Source organism: Gallus gallus, chromosome 4 (assembly GCF_016699485.2).
Source record: "Gallus gallus isolate bGalGal1 chromosome 4, bGalGal1.mat.broiler.GRCg7b, whole genome shotgun sequence".
NCBI classification, from domain to species: Eukaryota; Metazoa; Chordata; class Aves; order Galliformes; family Phasianidae; genus Gallus; species Gallus gallus.
The window spans coordinates 24,121,527-24,147,584 of NC_052535.1; the positions used below are offsets into that span (position 1 = coordinate 24,121,527).

General features: G+C 39.0%; 1 protein-coding gene across 12 annotated transcripts in view; it reads right to left on the reverse strand.

Annotated features, from left to right (window-relative positions):
* The window catches only part of SPOCK3 (SPARC/osteonectin, cwcv and kazal like domains proteoglycan 3), a 585,918-nt gene that overhangs the window by 162,690 nt on the left and 397,170 nt on the right, over window positions 1–26,058 (reverse strand). For 6 of the 12 annotated variants that reach the window (XM_046940442.1, XM_046940441.1, XM_046940440.1 and 3 more), the window contains one exon: window positions 2,140–2,316. In XM_046940442.1, coding sequence (XP_046796398.1) covers window positions 2,140–2,316 — 177 coding nt within the window. Of the gene's footprint in view, window positions 1–1,690; window positions 1,777–2,139; window positions 2,317–2,503; window positions 2,588–2,817; window positions 3,012–26,058 lie in introns of those variants that run through there. The other 6 variants (XM_040699184.2, XM_040699181.2, XM_420393.8 and 3 more) reach the window with 3 other exon arrangements.

Sequence of the window (26,058 nt, forward strand, 5' to 3'; positions counted from 1 at the left end):
GACCTAAAACTCTTAGGAAACTGAGCCAATGAGCCAGAAGTCAGGGTCATTATCTTCCACATTAATCAGTCTTGTCAGTTAAGTCTGAAGTTAAGCCGTTAAACACTTCTTTTCACACCAGAATTCCATCTCACCCATGCATCTGTAGGGTACTTAAAGCCCACAAAACACCCTGTTCAGCGAACAGAGACTAAGTTACAAACACGGGCCTGGCATACATTTATTTCAACTCTGCAAGGCAGCTACTTCCCCACAAATTCAAAACCAACAAATTACAGTCATAAATGAAGATTTACTGGCTGTATGAACCATAGAACGTTAATAAAACGTCCCCACCATGTTATATTTACAGATGATAATTGATCAGCACATCTTGAAATATGTTTTTTTCCAGAGCAAGTGCTTGTGTAAGCAGATTAACTCGTAATTTTCGTTTATTTTCTTACAGCTATGAATTACTGAAAATCATCCATGCTGTAAAAGGGATAACCTTGCAGAGTATGAGGATCATCTGTAAATATTCCACCTCAAGCAGCAATCAATAAGATATAAGCATCCTGCATAGGAAGTAAAAGCTGAGCCCTCTCTGAAGTACCAGCCTTACAGAACTTCCACAGCGCAGAAATAAATAAGGCAGCCTATTTGTAAGTGGCTTCCGAAGAATCAGTATGCAGCACTTTCTCAGAGCAGTCACTCCCAAAGCCCTTGGGGACACCTACTTGTCACAGAATAAATTATCTGGCTAATATCCAGCATTACAGTGTATGTCAGCGGGCACCCGGGAGACAGGCATTAGACAGCACTTAGCCTCTTCAGCCTTGCAGGGCAGTCCTTGCATAAATGTCTTCGCCCAATTATAAAACATAACTCATGCACTTATTTTGGTGCTTTTCAGCAGCAGCGTTTCACCCTAAAATATTTATGTAGCGCTGCATGCTGTGTGGTTTTTTTTTTCTTTCCAAAAAGGAAGGTCCGAAGTACACCGTGCTGACCATTTTTCACATGCATTGTAGATTTTAAGCTACTCGATGCAAACAGAAATATCAGAGCACCAACGTGAGCGTTCTCAAACACCGAAATTATTCTGTTTAATGGGCACTACTGTGGAAATAGCTCTCCCACAACTCCACCACTATCTCTCCTTCCCCGGTTACTTAACACAAATAGCCAAGTTTGCATCCCACACGTGGGATACGTATAAAGCTGTAGAACAGGAAGACCACAAGCGTGCTTCGGCTCTGTGAGCAGAGCTGATGCTCCTCCGAGCCGCTGCCTTCAGTTCCCTGCAGCAAACCGCGGCCCCTGGCAGCCGCAGCACGAGAAACCTGTTGACACAGAAGTTGCAAACCAAACCCACGGATCCCACTGAGCAACACAGGGAGGCTGAGAAGAAAATTGCTCCCCCCGCTTGGAATTCAGATTTCCAAAGCGGACAAGCAGGAGCACAGAGCACTGGAAGATGAGGAAAAACGTTTTTCATTACAAGAAGCGAGAGGGACTTTTGAAAACCCGTTCCATTTTACTCAACTCGCCACAAACCACGCAGAGCAGCGAGGCACCCTCAAGGACGAGGGCCACCTGCAGGCGCCGGCTTTCGTAACGGAGGAGCTCCGGGTCAGAGAGGCTCCAGGCGCGCGCCCCGCACGGCGCTCCGGACACCGATTCCCGCAACTCGCTCAGCGGACCTCACCTCTCTCACACCCCCGGGCCGCCCGCGGGGCTCTGCGCTCCCCGGCCCGCCGTCGTCCCTCCCGGCTCTGCCGCGCCCCGCAAGGTGAGCACGGCGGCGGCGGGTCGCGTCAGCCCCGCCCGAGAGGGGAAGCGGCCCCAGCCCTGCTGGCACGGGGCGGGGGCCGCGGGCGAACGCAGTCGGCGGCACGCTGCCTCTTTCCAAGTGCGGCGCATCCCGGGGCACACCGGGCCGTCCTCGCCGCTCAGCGGCGGCAGCGCACCGGGAGCTGCGCGGCCAGGGCTCCCTCCTCCCGCCGCCGTGCCCGGGCATCACCGGGAATTAAAGGCGCAAAAATAACGCCGGGGATGGGGGGGGGGAAGGAGATGAGGGGGAGAAAGTTGCGGTCGCCCCCAGCCCTCGCCGCTGCCCTCGAGCCGCGGGAGCGGGGCGGCAAAGGCTGAACTTACGTCTCGGAATTTGTTCCATTGCCCGACCTCCTTGTCGTACTGGGAGATGGTGGTGAGCCATTGTTTATCGTCCAGAAAATTGCCGTTGTCCGCTCTGCCCCCGGCCGCCGCCGCCGCCAGCGCCGGGCTGCACCAGGCTGCCGCGCACACGCACACCAGGGCCGCCGCCTTCAGCATCTGGGCGAGAGGAGACACGAGGAGCGGTTACGCACCCGCGGGCGGCCGGCGGGGACGGGCGCAGCGCGCCCACCCGAGGGGGGCAGAGGTGCGGGAGGGGAAGCGGGAAAGGGAGCCCGAGTCGCTGGGCTGCGGGGGAAGCGGGAGAGACGGAGGGAGAGGCCGCGGCAGCCGCCCAGCCCGTCACCTTGCCGCAAGCCCCGCAACTGCGCTCCTCGCCGCGGCCGGAAAGGCGGCCCCGCTCCCTGCCCGCGCCGCCGTCTGCAGCCCCGCGCCGCGCCGCGCCGCGCGCTCCGCCCGCCTCCGGCCCCGCCCCGCGCCACCCCGCCACTCCGCCACCCCGCCCCGCGCCTCGGCTAACGGTCTGCGGGAGGGCGCCTGGGGGGGGCGGCTCGCGCGGCTCCCGGCTCTGAGGGGGGTCCTGAGGGGGGCGCGGCCCCTGCTCTTCGACGGCATCTCCAGGTTTCCCCCCCTGGAAGTTTTCCCCAGCTGTGCCGGTACCTCGCTTCCCGGATTAAGTCTGCGACAGTCGTTGGACGGTTACGGTCTTGATAAACTTTAAGTGATTTCAGGATAACGCTTTCCGTGGATGGGGCTCGCCAGTCGCTTCTGAGCGCTGCCTAAGGTACCCGTGCACTGTGGTGCTGCCTGCGTTGTCCGTGTTGCAGGCGCTGTGCGTTCTTCCCTGCCCGTGTGGAGTTCACACTGCAGCCATGTGTGGACTCAGGCTGCAGGGACGTCCCCTTTTCTTCCCGAACTAGTTAAATCTAATTTAGAAATGAGCGAGCTGCAGTAACTAGTTCAATTCCCTCCGTGCTGTGGCTCACTCCATGTTTAATTTCGAGTTCAATCTGCAGCCCGTTGACCTATTTCACCGTCTTTCCGGCATTTGTTCTATTCCCAGGTCTGAGCAGAGCTCCTCTCTTCATGTCTGCAATGGGTTCTGCAGCGATATCTGGGTGTCCGGGCCTGCCCACGCTGTGACCCCAGCACAGAGCCAGCTGCCAGGCTTGGTGGGGCCTCTGGGAGCACGTGGATAGTGTCAAAAGAGGAGGTGGGAACAGACAGAGTGAGGAAGGAGTGAATGAGAGGACAGAGAAAGCTGCAGCCCACAGATCTTCCATGACAAAGCAGATGGTCATATCCAGAGGAACTGTGGCCTGTGTAGAACCCACGGTAGAGTACATCTTCCTGGGGGACAGTGGCCCTTGGAGAAGCCATGCCGGATTGGAGAGACTGTGTGAGAGGGAACCACGAGGAGAAACTGTGACTGACAGTACTGCTCTCCGTTCCCACTCTGCTGGTTGGGACATACATTGCTTGGTTTCCAGTGAAGTGGAGCCTAGCTAAGGCAAGGAAGACACATTCTTACTGATATTTATCTTCTTGTTTCTCACTATCCAGATTAGAAATTAACATTTTTAACTAGCAGCAAATGAATTTTCTTCAGGCCTTTTTTTGTCTGTAAGAGCAATTGGCAAGCAGTCTCCCTGACTTTGGCTTAATCCAGGAACCGTCTCATCCCTGTGTATCCTTGTTCCCTCCTGGTCCTGCTGGTGGGATGTGTAAGAGAATGGGTGGAAGTCAAGGCTGCTAGAGGTACATGACCGGAATACAGCACTCCTAGCACAGCATGTGAAAGTATCCTTCACAGTAAAAACAGCTACTTTCAGACCTGAAACTGTCCAGGTCTGTCAAAACGTTCTTAGATTTGATAAGCAGAAATAATGCCACTTTTTATGAAGAGGTGTGAATATGAGATTGTGACTGATCCTACCAAGTTTTTAGTTTGGTCCTAATCTGGTAGTGAAGTATGAATTGAATCCACTAGCCTGCACCTTGCGCTACGTAATACGTACCATTATGTTCCTAAACCTGTATCGCTGAAATCAATGAGAATCTTATCAACAGAGAGATACAGAGGATGACTGCAGGATGAGGATTTATGTGCCTGACTGAAAATGCAACCTACCCAGGATAATATTATATTTTCTAATAAATGAATCATAAAATTCAAAGCAAAGGGATGGAAGGACTGGACAGAGGCTAAATAGGAATCAATAAAACAGTCATGTTATTCTCAAGGGGGTTATCGAGTCAGTCCCTTATACAATCATCTTCTGACAATCCAGTTTGTGTTTGTCAGTCTTAATGTTAATTTCCTGTAAGACCCTTTGCCCTTTGGCAAAGAAGAGATTTCTCTAATCCTGATGATTTATCCTCTCTCATCAAAAAAACCAACATTAAAACTTTTGAAGAACATCCCAACCCCTTATTTTGTGCCTTCATTCACCTAGCAATCCAGGTAATCCATTTTGGTTTTCCCTCATCTGCATTTCACTTTATCAGTTCGGGTAATGTTATTCAGTACTTTAACTTATGGTGCATCTTTCTGTAGTTGTAGAACAGGAATAAAAATGGTTAGGATGTATTTTCAGTAAAAAATCTCAGAAAAGGAAGCTCCGATATAGTTTGGGTTTTACAAAAGTTTAGTTCTGATTTGTCTAAAAAGTGATCTTCCACACCTATGACTGCAGTTTCTCCTGACAACACATACTAAATGACCAATTATATGTAATTTTGCCTGAACCAAGCTATTTGAAGCCTTTAATAATTCTAAATGTATTCCTTATAATTTTAAGCACTCTGATCTTCACATAATTGGTTTAAGAGCCTCATTCTGATCAAGGACTTAACACAAGTTGGTAATTCCATTTCTTCGAGCGCACAAAAAATGATGCTTGATTGAAATGGCATTTTTGAAGATGCAGAACTAAGAAGTTTTCTTCTTTCTCAATAATTTCACTACTCTTCAGAGATCTAATTTTTGTATCTTGAGAGTTATTCTTTCCCGTACTTCAGATGTAAGTACATTTCTCACAGAAAGTATATCTGCGTTGTTACATACTGATGTGCCTAACAATGGTATCTTTAAGATATGACAGGGAATCCAGTACCGCAGTAGTGATAAGAGAATCATACTAATGGTAATAGTTACATAATTTTAAGCTAAGATCATAGAAACTCGGAGTTATAGCTCTTTTCATCATTGCACTGTTAAGAAATATCGCTGTTATTAGTAAAAAATGTGTCTTCTCGATTTCAAAATTCAAAATAGGGTATATTTTCCAAGTGTTCAGAAAGACAGATTTTTTTTCAAGTATTAAAGCCGGCTGGTTGGTGGAGTCTACAGAGGGATAAGTAGGGGAGATGCTGTCGCTGGAAATATGCACATCCAAAATTTAGTGATGGTTGTAAATGCATGTTGAAAATGATGGAGAGAGGAAAAAAGGGGGAGAATACACACACTATGTGTATTATATGAAAGGGTGTTGAAGTCTGTAATAGGGATGCGAAGAGCTGCACTGAAAGAAAAGTTTATATGTACATCTTAATGAAACAGAGGAGACATGCTGAGAAATTATGAAGAAATACAAAGAAATGTGCACCCTGAGAACTGTCTCGAAAGTGCTTGACCCCCTTCCTGTGAATGAAAGGTGCTAATGTGTGAAGTTTATGCAGATATAATGGTGTGGCCCTTGCAGAAAATAAAAATTATTTAAGATTTTTTGCTGGAGAAAATCTCAAGGGAACATATAGCCATCCCATTGCCCACAAGCAAAACCAGCTGTAACTCGTCAATCCTGGCAGACGTCGGCCTAAATCCATTCTTAGACCATCAGCAGAGTCTGCCTGTCAGTGATGGAAACTGCACACTTAATCTATGTCAGTGACTTTACTAGTCTAGCTTTAGGAGATTTTTTCAATATGTGAAATTTGTTTTTCTTATTGCAATTTAAGCTTATAATTTCTTATAGTGAATCCTCTTCATTATAAACATGAAAAACAAATCGCTATCTTCCTTTGTTCTGTATTTTTTTCTATATTAGAAGCTATTTGATTCCCATCATATGTTTCCCCCCTGAGATTTTTTTTTTCTTTTTACTATATTTTTACCCTATTCCTTCAATTTTACACCATGGTTTTGAGATCTCCGTTCACTTCTCTACTATTCTGTTCCATCTTTCAAATCAGTCCTTCCTGTTTTTTCATCATCAGTGCTCTGAAGACTAGAATACCTTGCTTATACCTACCCACCGTTGATTACAGCAGAAGGATTGCTTCCTAAAAATAGCTTGGCTTTGTATGATTTCTTGTGTCAAATCTATGCAGTCTGCTATGCATCTTCTTGTTATCATCCGAATGCTTAGAAGAAGAGTACTGAATTATCTGTTGCTGTGTTTTCTAGAAATCGAGAGTTGGAAAACAGGAGTTTCATTTTCTGATCCCTTTTTGACCCATTCTCATTTTGAAGGCACTTTTTTAAAGAACCCTTTTAATTTGCTTTTTCAACAGTTGTCTGATGCCCTACTTCTTCTCCACAGCTTCTCAAAAGCAAATGCTAGCAAATCTGAGACTCATTCAAAGAGTTGTGTAAATATTCAATGGAAGAGTTCATAAAATGATGAAGATGATCACATTTTAATAAAAATTGTAAAACAGAATGGTTACAAAGCCTTGTTTAAACTCTTTCCTTGTCACTGCTGTGACAGCTGAGCTAACCAGCTATATGGCTTTGACCTGTTTCTTCAGTTTTCTGCTTGCTACATTCCTTCTGCATGAAGGGCACTTCCCATTCTTTTGCCCTCTTTATATTAATACAATGTTCATAATGACTTCTCATCAAGATGTCTCTTATTGGCTACACCTCAGCTTCACCTTGGCTTGTGATACTTGTCTTGAACTGTGTGAAATATTCATCTCTAGTAATATTCTTTGACTTACATCTTCAATTTCAGACTGATGCAGACCTCAAGAATTTAATACATTTAGTCTTCTATAACTTCCCCTGTTCTTCTGTTTTTATTGCAAATTAATCCTTAATATTTACCCTTTTGAGTAAATGCTCTGAGATGCTCATAGATCCCATTCTTCGGGAATGTAATTAGATTGCTCACCGTCCATGCATCTCTACTGACACAACTAGTGTCAGAAAGCCAGAAAGCACAAATGAGAATCCAGACATCACAAGAACTCAGGTGATTAGCATGAAGTACACATCCATACAGTATCATCGACAGTTTACGTACCCATCAGAATAAGGCACTGATGGATAGGCTTGTCCAGGTTAGGAGCACAAGACCATCTCAAGACAGGATCGAGCTAATTCCTCCCAAGTTTAGAACTGGAAAGGAGAATAGCTGCTCATTGATGTGCCATCTCTGCCTGACGTCTTATGTCATTGTTCTGCAACTCTGTACAGCCCCATCAGTGGAAGAATTAGTGCCTCACGTAGCTATGTACTGGAATGGAACTCAAGCTTGCACAAACAGAAGAGTTTTTATGAGTTTGAGTTCATCTTCCAGGGCTTTTAAATACAGAAGGATCTCACTTTTTATATAATACAAACTGCATAAACTTATCCTTTAATTTCTATGCTAACTTTAGCAGATGATGTTTGACCAGAACCTAGTCAAGATAATATCTTCTCTGGATCTTCATTTTCTACTTTAACTACTGAGTATTTTCAGTTACTGTCAGTGAAAGCTAAGGTTAAATCTATAGGAAAACTTGTAATGAAATTTTGTATTTCCAGATATTCAAAAATGTAAAGTGCTCTTCATATCCAGTGAACAATTTATTGTGTTTTAAAATTTAGAGCCTAGTAACAGATGGTGTCCCACTGGCAAGAATGATCTTGCATGTCAAATTTTTTTGATGATGTTTATTAATTATAAACTGAGAAGTTTTCTCACGTGTCCATTGCAGTAGTTCTGTAAAAAAAAGAATCCTTTTGTACTCAAAGGTAGAAAATAATAGGAAATAATATATAATAACATAGGAAATAATAATTTGAATTGTGTTCAGCAAAAGGTACTGTGGATGAATCTATGACATGAAAAGTTAATTGTTGCCAGATTCATTAAAAAAAATGTCCTTCAATTGTGATGTTTTGGGTCTGAAATATATTATAAATTTACTAGAAAAAAGAGGCACGGAGTTGAGCTAAGCTACTGAAAATCCGCATGCGTAACTTATCTGGGTGATTGTTTCTGTTACAACCAAAACGTGAGGATAAAGTATATAATGAAGCACTTTTTGACAAATCCCATGCCAGATAGTTACTATGCAAGCTAGGTCTTCCTAATGTTGAATAACAATGAAAATAAAAATGAAAAATGCATGTGACATATCCATAGAAAACTTTTTTTTTCTCTGTTTTCTATCCTCTGATCTACTCCAAAACAACTTCTCCTGTTTTTCCTTACTTAGTATGGATCTCACTAGCATCTCTTAAGAAATGCCTGCTCATCATACTATTTGAAAAAAACATGAATTATTCTAAATCATTGCGGTTGATTAAACAGGTGGGGGTCCTTTTTGATTCTGCATTTACTACTTTTTCCTCCTTCCTGATAGTTTCTCACAGCTGGAGATTTTCAGCCCCATTGTAGTCTCCTCATTTTAGCAAAGTTCTTTTGGCATGCTAATTAATCTCCTCTCTAATGTTTACTCTCCCTGACCACAAGCCATTGTCTGCTTTTACATCTTATTTTGAAGAGATTGGGTTCTTAAAATTCTTAAATGTCTCTGTTAACAATGGCTCTAGCCTATACATGACATGACCAACAACACAATGATTAAATGCCAAATAAAATTCTAACATTGCAACGTTTTTCTTTTTTCAACATTCTGCACAATTCTATTTATGAAGTAAAAGTTGTATGTATTTAAATAAAATAAACGAGAAATATATTTTTGGACAACAAAAATGAGTAGGTACAGAAAATAGTTACTAATTTGGCATAGCTTCGTGCCTGTGAAGGAAGGAAATCTTTCTGAATTTAAATAGCATAAAGATTTTAGGGAATCAAAAAAGAGAAAAGTAAACGTTAGTTGATCAAACATAAGCGCATTTCCTTGTGCTGGCAATAGCACAAAGGCCTTCCCCAGCAAGGACCCTGTATGTTGTAAAGATGATGGGTTGACCTGAAATGCTTTATTTGACTAACTGTAGGTTGATTAATTAAACTATGGAATTAGCTAGCAACAGCAATGCAGTTTACAGTCTGCTTGAGCCCACTATGCATCATCCACTTAAAACAAATCTTCACCTTGATGTAAGTCTGGAGGACTACATGTATTCAAGAGAGATCTGCTCTGAAATTTACTGAGATTTAGGCAGTGCTATTATGAAGATTTATTGATGCAACCATATTTTAATACTAAAAATCATCATTTATGTTATATTTAAAAGCAAGTGTAAGCATTAAAGGAACTTGTGCTGCAAGAGAAGAAGATGAATCTTACTCACTTTTACAGTCAGATCACAAACCACATCTATTCTTTGGCTTTTTTTTCTATACTATCAGAAGATATTTCCTAATTACATGGTTTTACTTTACTGGCATATTTTTCTTCTTCAAAACCAGCTGGAGCCAAGGCCATTTCTAATAAAACACCTAATTTGATGAGAGTACACATTGGAGTCCATTACATTATTATCTTTTGGTCCTGTAGGCACTATTGCAATGCTGTATATCTTAGCTTGTTACTAAATCATTTAGAGTCAAGACAGGGCTATTATGTGCAATTCCTTTACAAACAGCCTTGATATAAAGTCTAGGTCTTTGATTCTCGTAACAAGTATGTGCTGCAATGTTTTAACTTACTACATGATTTTAAATGAAATGGATGATAAATCTTGCAAATATTAAGTTTGGATTTTTATGCTATAACTCGGAAAAACTTCTGGATATTTGCATCTGATTTTAAAATATGAAAGGTTGCTGTAGAACAAAATCTTTCAATAATATATTGCCTCACGGGCCCTGCTTACAGAAATATCATGTATTAAAACCATCTATGCCTTTCTCATCTTTGTCACTTTTTGTCTTTCACAATCACTTCCTTCCAATTCATTGCCCTCTATATGATTTCCAAAATACAAATATCTGGTCTTTCTTTTATTTATTTTGATCTCTTTCTTCTCTTTCTTCCTCTCACTTTTTTTCAGCCGACTGATTTGGCTGTATCTTTAACATGATAAATAATCAATTGCGTATTTGATCTATTTCAGAAGTGGAGAATTGTTGTGAAATGAGGATACAACACAAACAACACTGTTGTAGACTATGTTTCTTCTTCCAGATTACTGGGGTTGATGAAACCATAGGGAGCATATTGGCACCAATTTGTAAATTACTGCAACGTTCAGCCAAATCTCTCTATATCGAGCCTGTCATTTGCTCATCTTGAATAAGCAGTAGTGTTTCACAATTAGTGTTTTAATCAGACACTTAGGAACTAAAGCAATATTTTGCTATATGATCATTCTTTTTACCATTTTAACTTTTTCAGCTCCTTCAATACGTGGACAAGTCTGAAACACAACAGTCCGAAGGAGAAAAAAGATAAAAAGATCAATAAAACAAACCTAAGGAATCTAGGAAAGGGTGACCTAGCTATAGGATATGCTGCAGGTAATCCAGTTAGATGTTGTTAGTTTTTTTTTTTTTTCTGTAAAATCTGTTCTTTTTTTTTTTTTCCCCCCTATGGGATACTAGTTCTGCTTATGTAGTGTGGATTTTCACATAGCATAATAAAAATTAATCACTTTAATTAACCAAATTGAAAGATTCCTTTTTGTCAAAAAGTAACTGAGCAGTAAGTTTCCAGGTTGGTCAGAATTAATTGTCTGCAATATGTAGTTGCTGTATTTCAAAGACAAAGTTAATCAGATTCCCAGTCTCTGTGGGCCAGGTGTATGTCTAAACCTCAAAGGAGATCATGATGGATTGTAGAAGCTGTAGTTCAGCCACGGAGCCCACTCAGCGACCTAGAAATTCCTACACAAAATGTCAGGGCATAGACTTTCCATGTAGATTAGACATGAAATGATATGTGAAAAGTATGTCATTTTTTTTTTTTTTACACATAATGAGGAGTCTGGAAGGAAGTTTAAAATCTGTTAGAAACTTGCATTCCCTTTACATAATGTTGATTTTCCTTTAGGATAGCGTGGCTCAAAAGGCAAAAGATACTACAGGGAGAATGTTTGTAAAAAAAAATGACTACAGTTTTAAAATTGGTTCAAGTACATGTTCTAAAACAAATCAGTCATACTGTTTCAATTCTTCTTTAGTGTTCAAAGTCCTTAAAAATAAATGCTGCCTTTAAAATATTCCATAGTCATGAATGGAAAATCAGTAAAAATCTAGAAGGCATTACGCAGCTCTCCCCCTTTCACATATACATGCTAATGAGCATAGTCCTTCAAAGTTTGCAATTTATTCAGACTTCAATCCAACTAGATTTGACTAGATGAATAAGGTCACAAGTTTAATATTTCTACTAAAGCCTGTGGTCTAGAATAGGGATCCAGAATAGTTTCTCTACAGCATGTACGGTGAGATGCTGCCCCGAATAGCAGTGAAGTTGTGTCACATTTCTGGTAATACACTGAGCTATAGACCAGATTCAGCAGACAGAGCTCAACCCACAGGATTCCATTTCCTCCAAAAAACACCAACAAAACTAAACAGAAGTGCAGATATTTAAGGACCCAGTCAACAAACCTTCCTTCCTCTGTTTATCTCTCCCTCCACATGCAGTTAGGCTATATACCAGACTGAAGTTAATCTGCAATTAATAGCTCATTGAAGAGTTCTTGTTTGGATATTTTATTATATTTACTGCCCAGTAGTTTTCTATTTTATTACAGTAAAATAGTAGTATGTTAATAAACAACATATCACTTTCCAAGATTTAAATTACTTAAATTGTAATGTTTCCATGTCTGTGTCACCAAAATCAGTTGTTACAATTTACGTTTAATAAGGCTGATCCCTCAATATTATGTGTGGGCTTTTTCATTTTTTAAATTTCTGTATTTCATGTCACCAAAATAAACAGCAAGGATCTCAGACTTCCTTCTGCCTTCACACATAGCACAGGCCACAGAACTTCCCTATATCATAGGTTGAAATCAGTAACATACAGGGTCTCCCCCAAGCTCCAGCATGCACCTCCAGGAGGCTGCTGGAGTTTCAGAGAAACTTAACATGTTCAGCCTAGTCCCTACAAATACCAAAAGTTATAACGGAACTATAAGAGAGGGGAAAAAAGGATGATCCTCCAAGGCTTTTTCACTTGCAGGTACATGCACAGCTCTGGACTCTGTGGATATTCAGTTTTCACATACAATTCTGACTCCTAGCAAAAGGAAAAGTTAAGAACTTAGGAATTTAATAATTGTCTGCAAATCTGAGAATCCAACCCACAAGATATGAACACCCTTGAAGGAGGGATTATGTTATGTTTATTAAATTATACAAGTACTACCAAATTCTAAGAAAACACTGTCCTAGTTTTTCCCAAATACTGCATAGCATCTAGCCTTGTGTTTATGAGCACTCTATCAAAGAGCCATCTGTTCCTAATAATAAGGTCTCTCAATTTTCAAGAATTACAGGATAGGAACTGTTTAGTCACATGACAGACGACCTCAACTTAATCAAGAATGAGGACTCTTGGTCACTCCCCTCATAGAGTCATAGAATCATAGAATTACTCAGGTTGGAAAGGACCTCAAAGATCATCAAGTCCAACCGCAGCCTAACCATAGTACCCTAACTCTAGCAACCCTCTGCTAAATCATATCTCTGATCACCACATCCAAACGGCTCTTAAACACATCCAGTGATGGTGACGCAACCACCTCCCTGGGGAGCCTATTCCAGTGTTTAACCACCCTCTCTGTAAAGAAGTCTTTCCTAACGTCCAACCTGAACTTACCTTGGCGCAATCATGTTACACTGATGTGAACCAGCATTGTATGTGGTCAACGGGGTCCTGATGCTAGATGAGTCAGTCCTTTCTTTTTGTGAGAGACTCAGAACAATCGTGCTGTCATCTGAAGTGCTCTTGGCAGAGGGAATGACACAGAACTTTCTAATTTTCGACATTTCACTGAAACTATCTTAGGTCCATGAAAATTAGCTGCACAGTTTTTGAATTGAGATTAGTTCTCAGACCAAAATGGAAGCTAGGGTGATAGGAAATATTTTGATGGACACAGTGCAGACATTTTCAGACAGTGTCGTACAGCTTGTGCATATGAAATTTTCATCTTGACATTTCCTGTCCAGAAATTGTTCTGAAAAGAGTTCATGGAATTGGAATAACTGAAGCAAATTATAACTTCCACATAGAACATTAAAGTAATTGGTGCATTGATTGATGTATGCCAGGCTACGTTAAATATGCTAGCAGTCTGCACTAATCATTAGGGACTTGAATTATGTTTGAATCTGATTATCCCTGATCCTAGGCCATGTGCAGAACAGGTATAAAGAAGCAGGCAGTTATAGAACATGCAGTTAATGCTTTTCTCTTAACAGAACTTGGTAGTTAAAATGTTAACTTGTTCTCTGTGCTTTTCCCAGCCTGAAAAAGCATGTGTATATTGGCTAAAGTGATTGTTGTTCTAATCCTATGTTGTATTACAGGATGAGTTTTGCTAAGAGGTGATAGCAAATTAAACTGAAACATGAATACTGCAATCAACTACTTTCAACTTCCAATATTTTTTCATGTTTTGTAGTGTAAACACTCCCCCTTTCTTCCCCTCTTCTTCATTCCTCCCTTTCCCTGACCCTATGTGAATTGCCTTACCAATTGCTTTATGGACTGTAAATTAAGTATATTTTGTCCTACAAAGAGTGCCAAGGTCCTTGCAGAGAATTAAAATATGTTTCAGTTAAGATCTGAAGAGTTAGCAGTGAACATAAACTGAATATTAGGAAAAGTTTTATATTTTGTTTCTTTAAGTCAAAGAACACTACAGTATAATTTTCTTCAAAAAGATATGGATAATGAGTAAGAGAAAGATTGACTAATATTAAATTAATTATTACATCTGACAGTGAAGATTAAGAATGTGGCAGGCTTAGGAGGGCATCACTGAGTTCTAAGCAGGAATAAGATGTTCAATAGCAACCTTCTTGGACTGACAAGAAATCAAGAAAAATATACTAAACGTCCAATGTCCTCAAGGAACAGAAAAACTCCTTTTTTAAATAGAAACCAGAATTTCTAAAATCAATTTTAAATTGAATTCAATCAGATCAAACAGTCAGAGGAATGTGACACACAAGCAACTATCAATGTCTTTTATCTTATAGTATTTACTTCAAAAAACAGAAAACTTTAAGTAGACCCAATGATGTCCCTATCACTGAGAAAACCTGATAGGATTGCACAAGTTTTTTTTTTCCTAATGTATTTAGGAGAGCAGTGCCCCCTAGTGATTTCTGAAAATCATATTTTCTTTTTTTGAGATCGGTCAAGATGTAGTAACTCAGCTTGCAGCTCTAAAACTCAATTCCTATATTTGCACTGTGTTCTAACACCGATGTTTCCATTCTGCTTCTACTTAGACTATTAATAATTAAAGTGGATAGACCTTGACAATGGGTGTTTCTCTTTGTTTCTTGCACCGTAATACCTGTAAAAGTCTTGCTCCTGGAAACCTTGCAGATGTTAGAAATTATGCCCTTAGAGTTAAGCAAAGCTTTTCTGGCACTCCAGTGTGTTGTTCATGAGTTTTAGGGCTGCTGTTCTTTGAGAAGCTAAGGGAAGGGTGGCAGTCAGTTCTAACAGCAACAGGCATTCTCATCTCAGTAGAAGTTTTTTTTGTGTCGGTCTGTATTTGTACCCGGCACCTCATTTCCCTCCTGTACCAGTGCAGTAAGAATGCAAGTAGTGCCATTACATTGCAGAAATGCTAAGCATGCAAGTCTCACAGTCTCCTGTGCAAATGTGCTTCCTTAGAAGACAACAGAAGCTGGAATTCAAGTAGTGACAATGAGCACTCATCAGCTTTGTAGACCACTTGAAATGCAAGCACAGTTGTTTCATGGATACCAAGGAAACAGGACTACTTCTAAAGCCTAAATTAATAGATCTATGTGCATGTGCACAGCAAACCATGTTATTGACAATGGGAATGTCTTCTCTTTAATGGAGAATATGTGCAGTCCATATAGTCAGACATTGTTATTTCTGGTTTTGGCATATTTCACACAGAATGGCTGAACATTTTTAACCTGTTTCCTCCAGGTAGTATTTTGTGCAAAAGAAATTAAGCAAAGCTGCATGCACTGCTCATCATAAATTCACTTTTGAGAACACAAAAGGAAAATTGAAGTATAGATCACAATTCTGAAATAGCAGAGGAGACAAGATCAAAAGAAATACTTCCTGGAGAAAACAGCCCAGCCTAGAGCTGTAATGACAAGTGCAAGGGGATACTGCATCATTTTCAGGCAGCAAACAAACGCTACAGAAATCTCCAAAAACCTCCACATCTGTAGAAATGTTCATAACTCCTAGGCAGTTTACTGCATTTCCAAGTATCAAAGCCATCCACTCAGAAAAGGCAACGGGCATATTGCTGTATCTGCCACTTGGAAAACAGTGCTGGAGTTCAGATATTGTAAGAAATTGAGCAGAAACTTGTACTCAACCGTTTTTTCTCTAATGCAAAATTGAATTATGACTGTTTTTTAATAAGTTTTAATGTTACTGAAAGTGTGTTTAGTTTTTGTTAAAATATTCTAAAATAGTTCTAACAAAATGCTGCGTATCATAGCTCTTATTGTAAATGGGCCTTTGTAGATCCTTTATTAAAACCAACTGCAGCAAACAATTGCAATAGTTATCCACTGTTGGCTGTGCTAGAACTGCAACACAATTTAAGATGGATGAATGGACAGAACTCTAAGGCACTACTTTAAGTCTCCCTCAGCCAAGCACACCAGACTTCTGTTACTTCTGTCTAGCTGTTGAAGAAGCAGCTTGCTCTCAACTTAATGTATTCAGTTATTTTAAATGGTGCCATATTCCAGCATTGTGGGGCAGCAGACATATTCCATAAAAAAGAGTACTAATACAGCAGAAGTTTCCAAGTTCACTATACTCCTAAAGGTATTCTGTGTGCACACACAGAACAGGGAATAGCCTGTTGAGATTGTTCCTTGACACATTTCTTATATCTTCGGCTCTGCTGTCTCTTTTCTTCTTTCCATTCCACCTCTGTAAGCTTCAGTGTCCTGACCTAGATCACTGACAACCACCCACATTGTAAGTTATCTGCATGCTGACATACATCAGTAGGGAGCTGCATGTTTCCTTTGTACTTCCAAGGAAGCCCACATATGTTTGTCTTTCTGTGCCTAAAAGCCTCAGCTGAGGCAAGCTGACTTCCTAAAAGTTTTGCATATGCAATCAGTAATATTGTATCTGCGTCCTAATGCAGCCAAATTGTTTTTCAAACATTTAGAAGTTCTGCTTCCTGGGGTGTAGAACTAGTTTTCAAGTGTCTGGTTTATCACAAAACAGCTTGTATTTTCATTACCCTTATGCTTCCCATTTGCAAGGTAACAGTGGTTTTAGTAACTGAAATTCTGTAGAACTATACCTACTGTTTCTAATACAAAGATGGGAACACGATTGACTGTACAGGATCTACCTTTGAGAAAAGAATGAGAGCAAATAGGAATGTTGAAAGACAATGGGGCTGAAGGGAAATGCCCAAATCACATACGATAAGATCATGACAAGAAAAGGAATTATGATTTCAAGGACTTGAGCACCCCAAGCGTTCTAAGTGAAGTGCTTTTACTCCACAAAAGCTTGGCGAAAGTTTGGCACATGCAGGAGCATGTACCCATCTGCTGACAGAGTTCCTCTTGAAAATGACATTTTTAACAATAGATGAAGTCAAGTACAACATCAGTACATGCTATTGTTACTTGTTTACTGGCAGAAGTTCCAAGTGTAGGCACAGCTGTTAAAAGAGAATATTTATAACCTGAAAGATCTTTCCAGATTCTTCTTTGATGTATCATGATTGAAGGACACACATTTTGACACAGATACTAGCAAGCCTGTATGAACTATGTACTGCATGTTTGGCTTGGTGTTGTTTAAAGTAGCTGTGGATTTTCCATCAGAAGAAACAGATATATTATAGATTTTGTTTAAATATGAAATGGCAGATTTTCTTCATTCTCCTCATGCTAGCATTCTATTCTGTCCTTCAGGCTGCCAGAACAATATAAGACTTTCAAAAGTATACTTCAATGGCAGAAGGAATCCTGTTTATCCACCAGTCATACCACTCCCACCTATTGGATAAGCTTGTTACGAGGGTACACTTTCCCCAAGAGCTACTGGACACAAGTGCAGCACAAATGAGTCCTTTCCCTCATCTCTTTGCCTCAAGAAAAACCATGTTTTCCAGAATCTCTAAGACTGTAATAAAACATCCAAAAATTTTGATTGGTCCTCAAGAAACTACTTTCTTCACAGTATTCATGAAATGAAAAACAGTTACTGCAAGTTTACAAATTATTTTTACTAAATAGAATACTCCAAACTTGGTCTTTGCAGATACACATATTTTCTAGAAGCTTCAGTAGATTGTTCACAAAATAGACTGATTCTGCAAATACAGTACTATTTTAAAGTACTTATTTTTAACCTTAAACATTTTTCATTCATGCCAGTTAAAAAAAAAGGCAATGACAACAAATTAATGAACAACAACAACAAAAAGGAAACGAGTTTGAAAGAGCAACGCTAAATCTCATGTCTGCCCCATCCCTAGAGTAAAGAATAGTACAGCTATTGGAAACGGAGTCTGTCATAGACCAAGTTCATCCTGTAGAAAACCACTTGTGCTGCAAGCAGATTGAGTGAATCTGAGTTTCCCGACTGGGGTACAGCAAAGTATTGGGTCTTCTGTTCAACTTCTGCCTGAAGGCATTGGTCTCTAACAACTTCTGATTAACAGTACTAAGCTGCTTTTTCATCTCCCAGAGAAGTTGTGCTAAACACACTCCTCTCTGTTTCCCTCATCACTTCAGTATCCCACCTAATGCTGTCACTGTTAACTGAATTTTGTGAAGAGTCCTTGCAAGTGAATGTCAAGGAAACTATGCAACACATAACCATTTGTGAAAGAACTTGTCTTCATCAGCGTTCTTGAAGCAAAACTGGGTGAAGGAAGGACTTTTGGAAAAATATTACAATGTGCTAGTGCCAAAATACCAGACCTTCAACCCTTTCCTCTGATCAAGACACTTTACCTGATCTTCCCAGATTTGACCTAATAGAGCTGAAAAATGACATGCCTCCAAAAGTACTCGAGCACAGCAAAAACGTTTTCCATTAGTCTCCTTATAAGATCGGTTTCAGCACTGGCAGACTTGTCATTCAATAGTTTCTTGCTTGGACAGTCAGACAGCTCATAAGGTGTGCTACACCAACATTAAAAAAAAAGAGAGAGAAAAGATATCTTGAAAAGCAGTATCAACTTAGAGAAAGGCTGCACTTACATTTTTGAAGTTTACTACTCATTGTTTCATCTTTGGTCATTTTCTGTCTCTCATATAGGCTTGTTTATATTTTCATTCTTATGAGTAATCCTCATTTTAAGATGAAGGAATTCCAGTTCTACCTCCTGATACAAGTGGAGTGATCTTTACTTTCATGGACAGTCCCATGTATGCCAGTGCTTGAGATAACAGTCATGTGCAAGGTAAGGACAAAGTAATTTATCTCCTTTAGAAAGCAAAAGGGAAGAGGTGGAATAAGGAAAGTCTGAAAGTTGTGAGCAGAAATAAGACATCTGATTCTTTCCTCTTCTTAGCATAAATGGAAAAATATTTATTGTCAAATGGTGAGAAATATCAAAACAGCATTATTCTCTACAATAACTATATTGTTTACATTTTAGGAAAATTTTCATTATCTGTTTTTCTTTTCCAAACAGCACTTGGAAACAGCTTAAGGCTAGCAGAAATATTGCTAGCCAGTTTAACTTCCAAGTCTGTTTTAATTTTCTACTCCAGTTTCAGTATTTCCTTATTTAACACGTCTATATTAGTAGTATGTGAACTGGTCTGATGGTCAAGATTATGATTTTAGATGTTTCAGGTTTGCAATTCACTATGAAGTCAATAATATACATATAAAACATGCATATTAATATTAAACAGATATTCAGGTTTTCTAGATGAATGCTAGGATGCTAAAACCTATGCAGTATGCTTTTTTCCTCTATAAAACCAGAATTTTAAATAAAAAGAACTAGTTTTCATAGAATCATGAGTGTAAAGTCATCAAGATCTTACAATACATTAATTATTCATTCTTTTCATGGTATTTATTTGTTTTTTAATGTTTGCTTATCTATTTCACTGAGAATTTTATCATTTCAGATAGAACCAAAGAGTCTTACTTAAGAATAAGATCTAGGGATATATTTTTTCTTGTTCACACACTGGTAAACATGAAATATAATAAAAGCTGTAAAAAGTAATTAAATTGGTTAGCTATTTATCAAGCCTGCTGTATGACTGAAGTTAAATTTAAGCCATTTCATGAACATTACTAGGTTAATTATGCTCTTCAGAACCCACTTCTATGAGCATTTACTTTTAAATGTACAGCAGCTAAAAAACTTATGAGTTCATTTTGCAGTTTCATGGTTACTACCACATTTTCATTGAAAATATCAGTTAGTTTGAAAAGCCACACATCTTTTTTTCTCCTTCACCGATTTTCCATACACACGTAATTAATATGGAGATATGAAAGCCCTTTATGTTTTGTTGGGATTTTTTTTTTAGTTAGAATTAATATAGGGCGATTTTACAGTGATACAATATTAATATACAATGATATTTTGAAAGAGTCATTTTGTAGGCAGTAGTAGGAGCAATTTAAGTTTAAATCCTATTACTAAGGCTATTAAGTTTCTAACTGCTTTTATGGCAATAGTCTTCTGTGCTTATTATTTCTGGAAAAACTAGCTCATTACCCTATTTCAGCACTGGAAAAATGAAACAAATCTTTCTGTCATTACTGGCCATATCTCGATGGATAATTTGCACAGAAACCATAAGAATGATAGATTTTGTTTGCTCTCTTACTTAGTATGTTGAATCTAAACTCAAAAATTAGAAGATCCCTTATAAATACATCCACAGACTATCTTCATCTCCAAATGTACATTGAACCTCGCTCAGGGCTACTGGTTCTAGTAGAACTGGGTGTATTCTAATTGAATAGCCTATTGTATTTTTTTTTCTTTCATGCCATATTTTCTTATTGCCACAGTATCTCACTTCCACCTGTATTCTTTCAAGTTTTACAGCGGCTGCCAGTGGCCAACATGGAATTCCATCCTGGTTAGATAGCCCAGGAGAAACAAAGTTAAGAGGCTGTGAATTCTATTTAATGTGTAAGCACCACTGATCACATTGATGTTACTGCTCTTAAGACATTAGTGGGCATAATTTGGAAACAAATCAACTGTCAGTCAGAAGTTATTCATTCAAGGCAGTTTATCTGATTCTTTAAGTTACATTCAATATCTTTATTTTGTACTCTAGCAATTATTTCAGTAAACCTGCAGTAGGCTCAACTTCTCAAGTGACTTCCCCCATTTAACGTACCTTGTAAATGCTGTAATTTTTAAAAATGTATTTGTGAAAATCCAGTTTTGATTTTCAATGTCTTAGACTACTTCTGGTAAAAATATTTTAATTTAAAAAAACTATTTTTTTCTTTAAAAGTATATGGAAGGACTATTACTGGTCTTTAAAAGGCTATTTATCCACATTTTACTACTACTTTATAAGAAGGCATGTCTTCTGATGGTCCCATTAAGGCCCAGCCACAAGTACAGATAGTTTTTCATCTCTAAAGTCCAGTTGAAAATGTTTCCTGTATGTTGAGTATTTCAAGTACCTTGTGGAACATTCAAAAGATGCAGAACATCAAAAAATATAGCTGTTCTTACGACAAAATCAAATGTGAGAAATGTTGTGTAAAATAATTTTAAAGATGAAAAATGGAACAGATGAATGAAGATACAGCATCATTTTTGAGAAAAATCAGAATATTCTGAGGGCCAGAAGACCTTTGCTGTAAAGACAGTCTGAAAGAGCTGGGCTTGTTCTGCCTGGAGAAGGTTTCAGGGAGACCTTATTGCGGCTTTCCTGTGCCTAAGGTAGACCTACAGGAAAGCTGGGGAGAAAGGAGAAAGCTTGTGGAATTTCTCACCAAGACAAACATGAAGTTTAGCCAAACAGAACAAGTGAGACATTAGATCAGTAAATCATACTGAATTGGTCCACTCGAGATATGGAGGCAGGCTACATCCAAAACAATTTATTTTCCTTCAGGGAACTAGAAGTCAGCTTGGGAAACAACTGATTTGCAGAGAAAGTAGTCCCATCCTTCTCAGTTCATAATAGAATTTAAGCTAACAATTTGATCCTAAAAGTTTTGTTTAATAAATAGTTGTGAGATGATGTTCTATACAAGGATGTTTATCAGAAGGTTTATAAACGCTACTAAAAAAAGACTGTGTAGTACTTTCCAGTATGGACAGTTATCTGGCTACATGCACCATCTATCTCTTTATGAATTGTGATATTCTGACTGCAATTTTTTTCTCCTTTATCAAAGCATATTCTTCTTCACTTTAGTTTCTTTCTCTCAGCAGGACAATAAAAAGATAACAGAGCACAGAGTGATTAGTATGATTTTATCTTTTATTTCTCCTTTTCTAACTTGTCTTACTTGCGACTTTTAATTTTCTTCAGTTAAAAAAAAAAAAGAACTTTCCTAACAGTGTAAAAGACAATATTTGACTCTAATTTCCATGCACTACTCTATACCTAAGCAGAAATAAGTCCGACTAAATCAGTGAACCGACATATGCATTAGACTGACCTGTTTGAACGATAAATCACATCTGTTCCATCTCATTCTTGTCCTAGCTGTCCAGCTGTTTTAAGTGATTGAAATTAGCAAATTCCTCTATTAGTCCACAGTCTAAGAGCATCTAACACACTGTCCTGATGATGGTTTACGATCGTAATTTAAACATTGATATTAATGTTGTATGTGTAAAGACCATAAAATATTTTTTTATTACAAAAGCTATTGGAAAACAATGCTGGGGCCCTGAGGGGTAGGAGGGCAAATAGAGAAAGGTAGCCTTCAATTTATGAAAGAAAAAAAAGTATCTATATTGAATATTGTGAAATTAAACTTCTTAATGACTATTCATTAGCTCAAAATAACCATTTAGATACAATCAAACATTTAATGTTCCTGCTTCGCATAACAACCATGTATAAAAATGTTAGGTCACTGCTATAACTTGTGAAATCTAAAAACTTTTAAAAATATGGAATAAATTAAGAAACTGGTATCTTCAAAGTTAAGTTTTTTTAGATTTTATCTCAAGACCAATAGCCATTCCCTAAATTTCTTACATAGCTACATACAAATAAATTTATCCTGAATTTTGTGTTACGTGCACACCAGCAAATCAAATCTGCATGAGAAAATCCAATATCCTATTTGAAAGAGAGGACTATAACTCATCAGTCTTGCACAGTTTGTTTTACCCCTTAGTGGGACATCATTTTCATTTTCATTTTCATTCGGGATTTTTATCATTTAGTGTAATTTTTTTGTCTCTTTTTTTTTTTTTTTTTTGGTCTTTGCCTATTTGAAGAAAAAATATATTCTCCATTTATTTATTTTTTTCAGAAACCTGATGAGGCACTTATCAATAAAAGAAAAAATATTGATAGGAGATATAAAAAGAATTCACTGCACATAGGGAGGCAATATGGATTATCAAACCAAGTTTGAATTTGTGGAGTACGCTGAGATGATGAAAAAAAGAGAAACGTTCAGTGTTTAAGAATGCCAAAATATGTCACTCAATTAAAAATTATGTTTAGAAGATCTCACACCAGGCATGTGTAGGCATAGCTCTGACTATGGCTACTCTATTGGCTCTACTACTCTACACTACTCTATTGGCTACTCCAACAATGTCACAGAGTAGAAACAGAACAGAGGAGCAGGAAAAAAAAACAGAACACTTAAGTCATTCAATGTGTAGGACACCTGCTGGAGCCCAGTGGTGCATGCTGTGATGATGAGCACATGTGGAAGCAAACGCAGAGGTCTCACAGGTAGAACATATAGATTAGCAAAAGCGGCACAGGAAGATCCTCCAAAGTCTTGGAGCTGTTCCTGCAATGTGCTAACGTCTCCTCATTCCGTGTCCAATCTGATTATCTTGTATTTGCTCTAGAAAGTCTGCTTTTGTGCAGACAATTTCCTGGTGCGCGAATGCCCCACCACTGCACTACTTTTAGCATCTTTGGAGACTGACAAACATTGGCCTTGTTTGTCCTGGGTCAGTGCCAACTTAAGAGCTCTGCTTTTGTATTTAAACCTGTGCAACATGTCACAGGGCTCTGATAGCACAGCTTCACACAGCTCTACTCAAAAGATCACATTCAGAGTAAGTGTATGTAGCTAGCTAGCATCATAGTAGATAATTTTGTTCTACAGAATGAACTGCTTCTGTCACTACATTGAGGAAAGTGGCTTATCCCCACATCTACTACTTAGAATGGAATGAAGTCTTTGTCTAATTAAAACTGCATATGTCTCTCTTCATCTAGGACAATACTACCCACAAATAATTTATCCTAGAGAAAAGTACCATAAAATTTGCTTTATCTTTCTTGCGATTTTCCATCAACAAATGGAAAGGTTTACAACCACAGTCCTGAAATATGGGTTTTCCATTATCTCCTTAGAGTTCTTGTGTGTTACTTAACTCTCCAATCTTCTTAATTTGTTTTTTTAATTTTTATCTTCTGTGATAAATATTTTTTCTATCAATTAGTTTTCTTTCTGTGATTTATTTCCACATATAAACATAGTGATTTGGTGTTCAGTACATGAATTATATAATTACAGATATAGAAATTCTTCTCTACGGTGGTCGGTGATGATCAGGGATTCAAGGTCAGGTGCAAGTCAATCCTAAATGGAATTACATTGGATTAGACTCAGTTCTGAACTTCTAAAATGCAAAGGGTTATTTGGAGCCCTGTTTTTATTCTAAACATTTCTAATTCAAAAGCTACAAGTTTTAACTAACATCCACCAACTCCCAAATGCTGAAGGAAATACAAATGCATACTCATCTCTTTCCATGTACACAAACATTAACCCTATTTAACCTTATCTATACATCTATTACATGTCTAAATGCTCCTCTTGCATTTTTCCCCCATTCTCCTCCACGGTCACAGGATGACTGATGTTAGCAGGGACTGCTGGAAGCCATCTTGCCCAGCCCACTCTGCTCAAGCAGAGACTCCCAGAGCAGCTGCCCAGGCCCATGTCTGGGTGGCTTCTGGAGATCTCCAAGGAGGAGAGAGACCCCACAGCTTCTTGAGGCAGCCTATGCCAGAGCTCTGTCACCTGCATAGCACAGAAGATCTTCCCAGTGTTCAGACAGAACCTCCTGTGTTTCCACCTGTCACCTGCCTCTGGTCCTGGCACTGGGCACCACTGAAATGAACCTGACTTCATTTTCTTTGAACCTTCCCTTTGGGGATTTATAGACATAGATAAGATTCACCTGAACTTCTCCTCCTCCAGGAAGCGCAGACCCAAATTTCTCAGTTTTCCTCTTTGGAGGGATGCTTTGGGTCCTTCACTACGTCACAGCCTCTGGATTATCTCCAGTATGCCCATGAAGGGGTTTAATACCTTTATCACACAGAGGGAAAAATAAAAAACTCTCCTGATTAATATACAACCATCTCTACATCTCACTTAGCTTCCTTGTGCTCATCATTCATCTCAAACACTATACTCCTCTTTAGCTCCCTCAACTCCTTCCAGAGAAGTTCAGACATCATTCACTTCCACTTAGCAATATGTCATTCTCCAGAGAAAGATGCTTTATCATTTAAACCAGTCCCCACACTAAAGAGGCTGGAGAACACCGTATAACCCTTGTGAAGTTTGAAAAGCAGAAAAAACTGTTTAATGCAACACAATTTCCTGAAGTATTAAAGCAATTAAAAGGTATAGAAGGACAGATATGAGTGAACAGAGAAGACATGAAGCTCTCACTTACCTACTTCCTGCAGGCATTAGGAATGGGGGAAAAAAGAAAAAAGAAAGAAAAAAAAAAGAGGCTTCTCTTTTTACTGCTGAATTTAGGAGATGTAGTTCTAATGAGTTGCTCTTGCTCTCTGTTGCTTTACGTAATAGTTGGGGAAGTTTTAATGGATTTACTGATGATGTCCTAAATTTACTTCGTCTCTCAGTGCTCCAGCTGAATATAATTCCAAACTGTCGAGATCTCTTAGAAACCAGTTTCGATCTCTCTAAACTCTAGCAGTGTTTGATGGTCTTATTCCCTCTCCAGAGCCGGAAAGGAAACACTAAGGACAGAGTAGAACTACAGCCTTTCTCCCATTGAGTCAGGAAGGAAGTTTCTAGTTAAAACATTTTGGTTACTGGGTCTGTTTCCTGTGGTACTTGACCAGAATTAAATGCCACCATTTAAAAAGCATAGAGCATAGTTCACGAAACACATAATGCATTTACAAATCACAGATACACTCTTCTCAATTTCCATTCTCTCAAAAAAACATTTTTTACACTCCCAGTAACTACACCAAATTTTGTAGCAGATGAGAACTACCAACAGCATGGCAGCATCAGATGCATTACTCACAGCCATTTCATAAGTCACCAACACTGGTGAAATGATGAAAGAAGAAACAGTAGAAATACTACCTATCAAGCTTAAAGCTAAAGTACTCA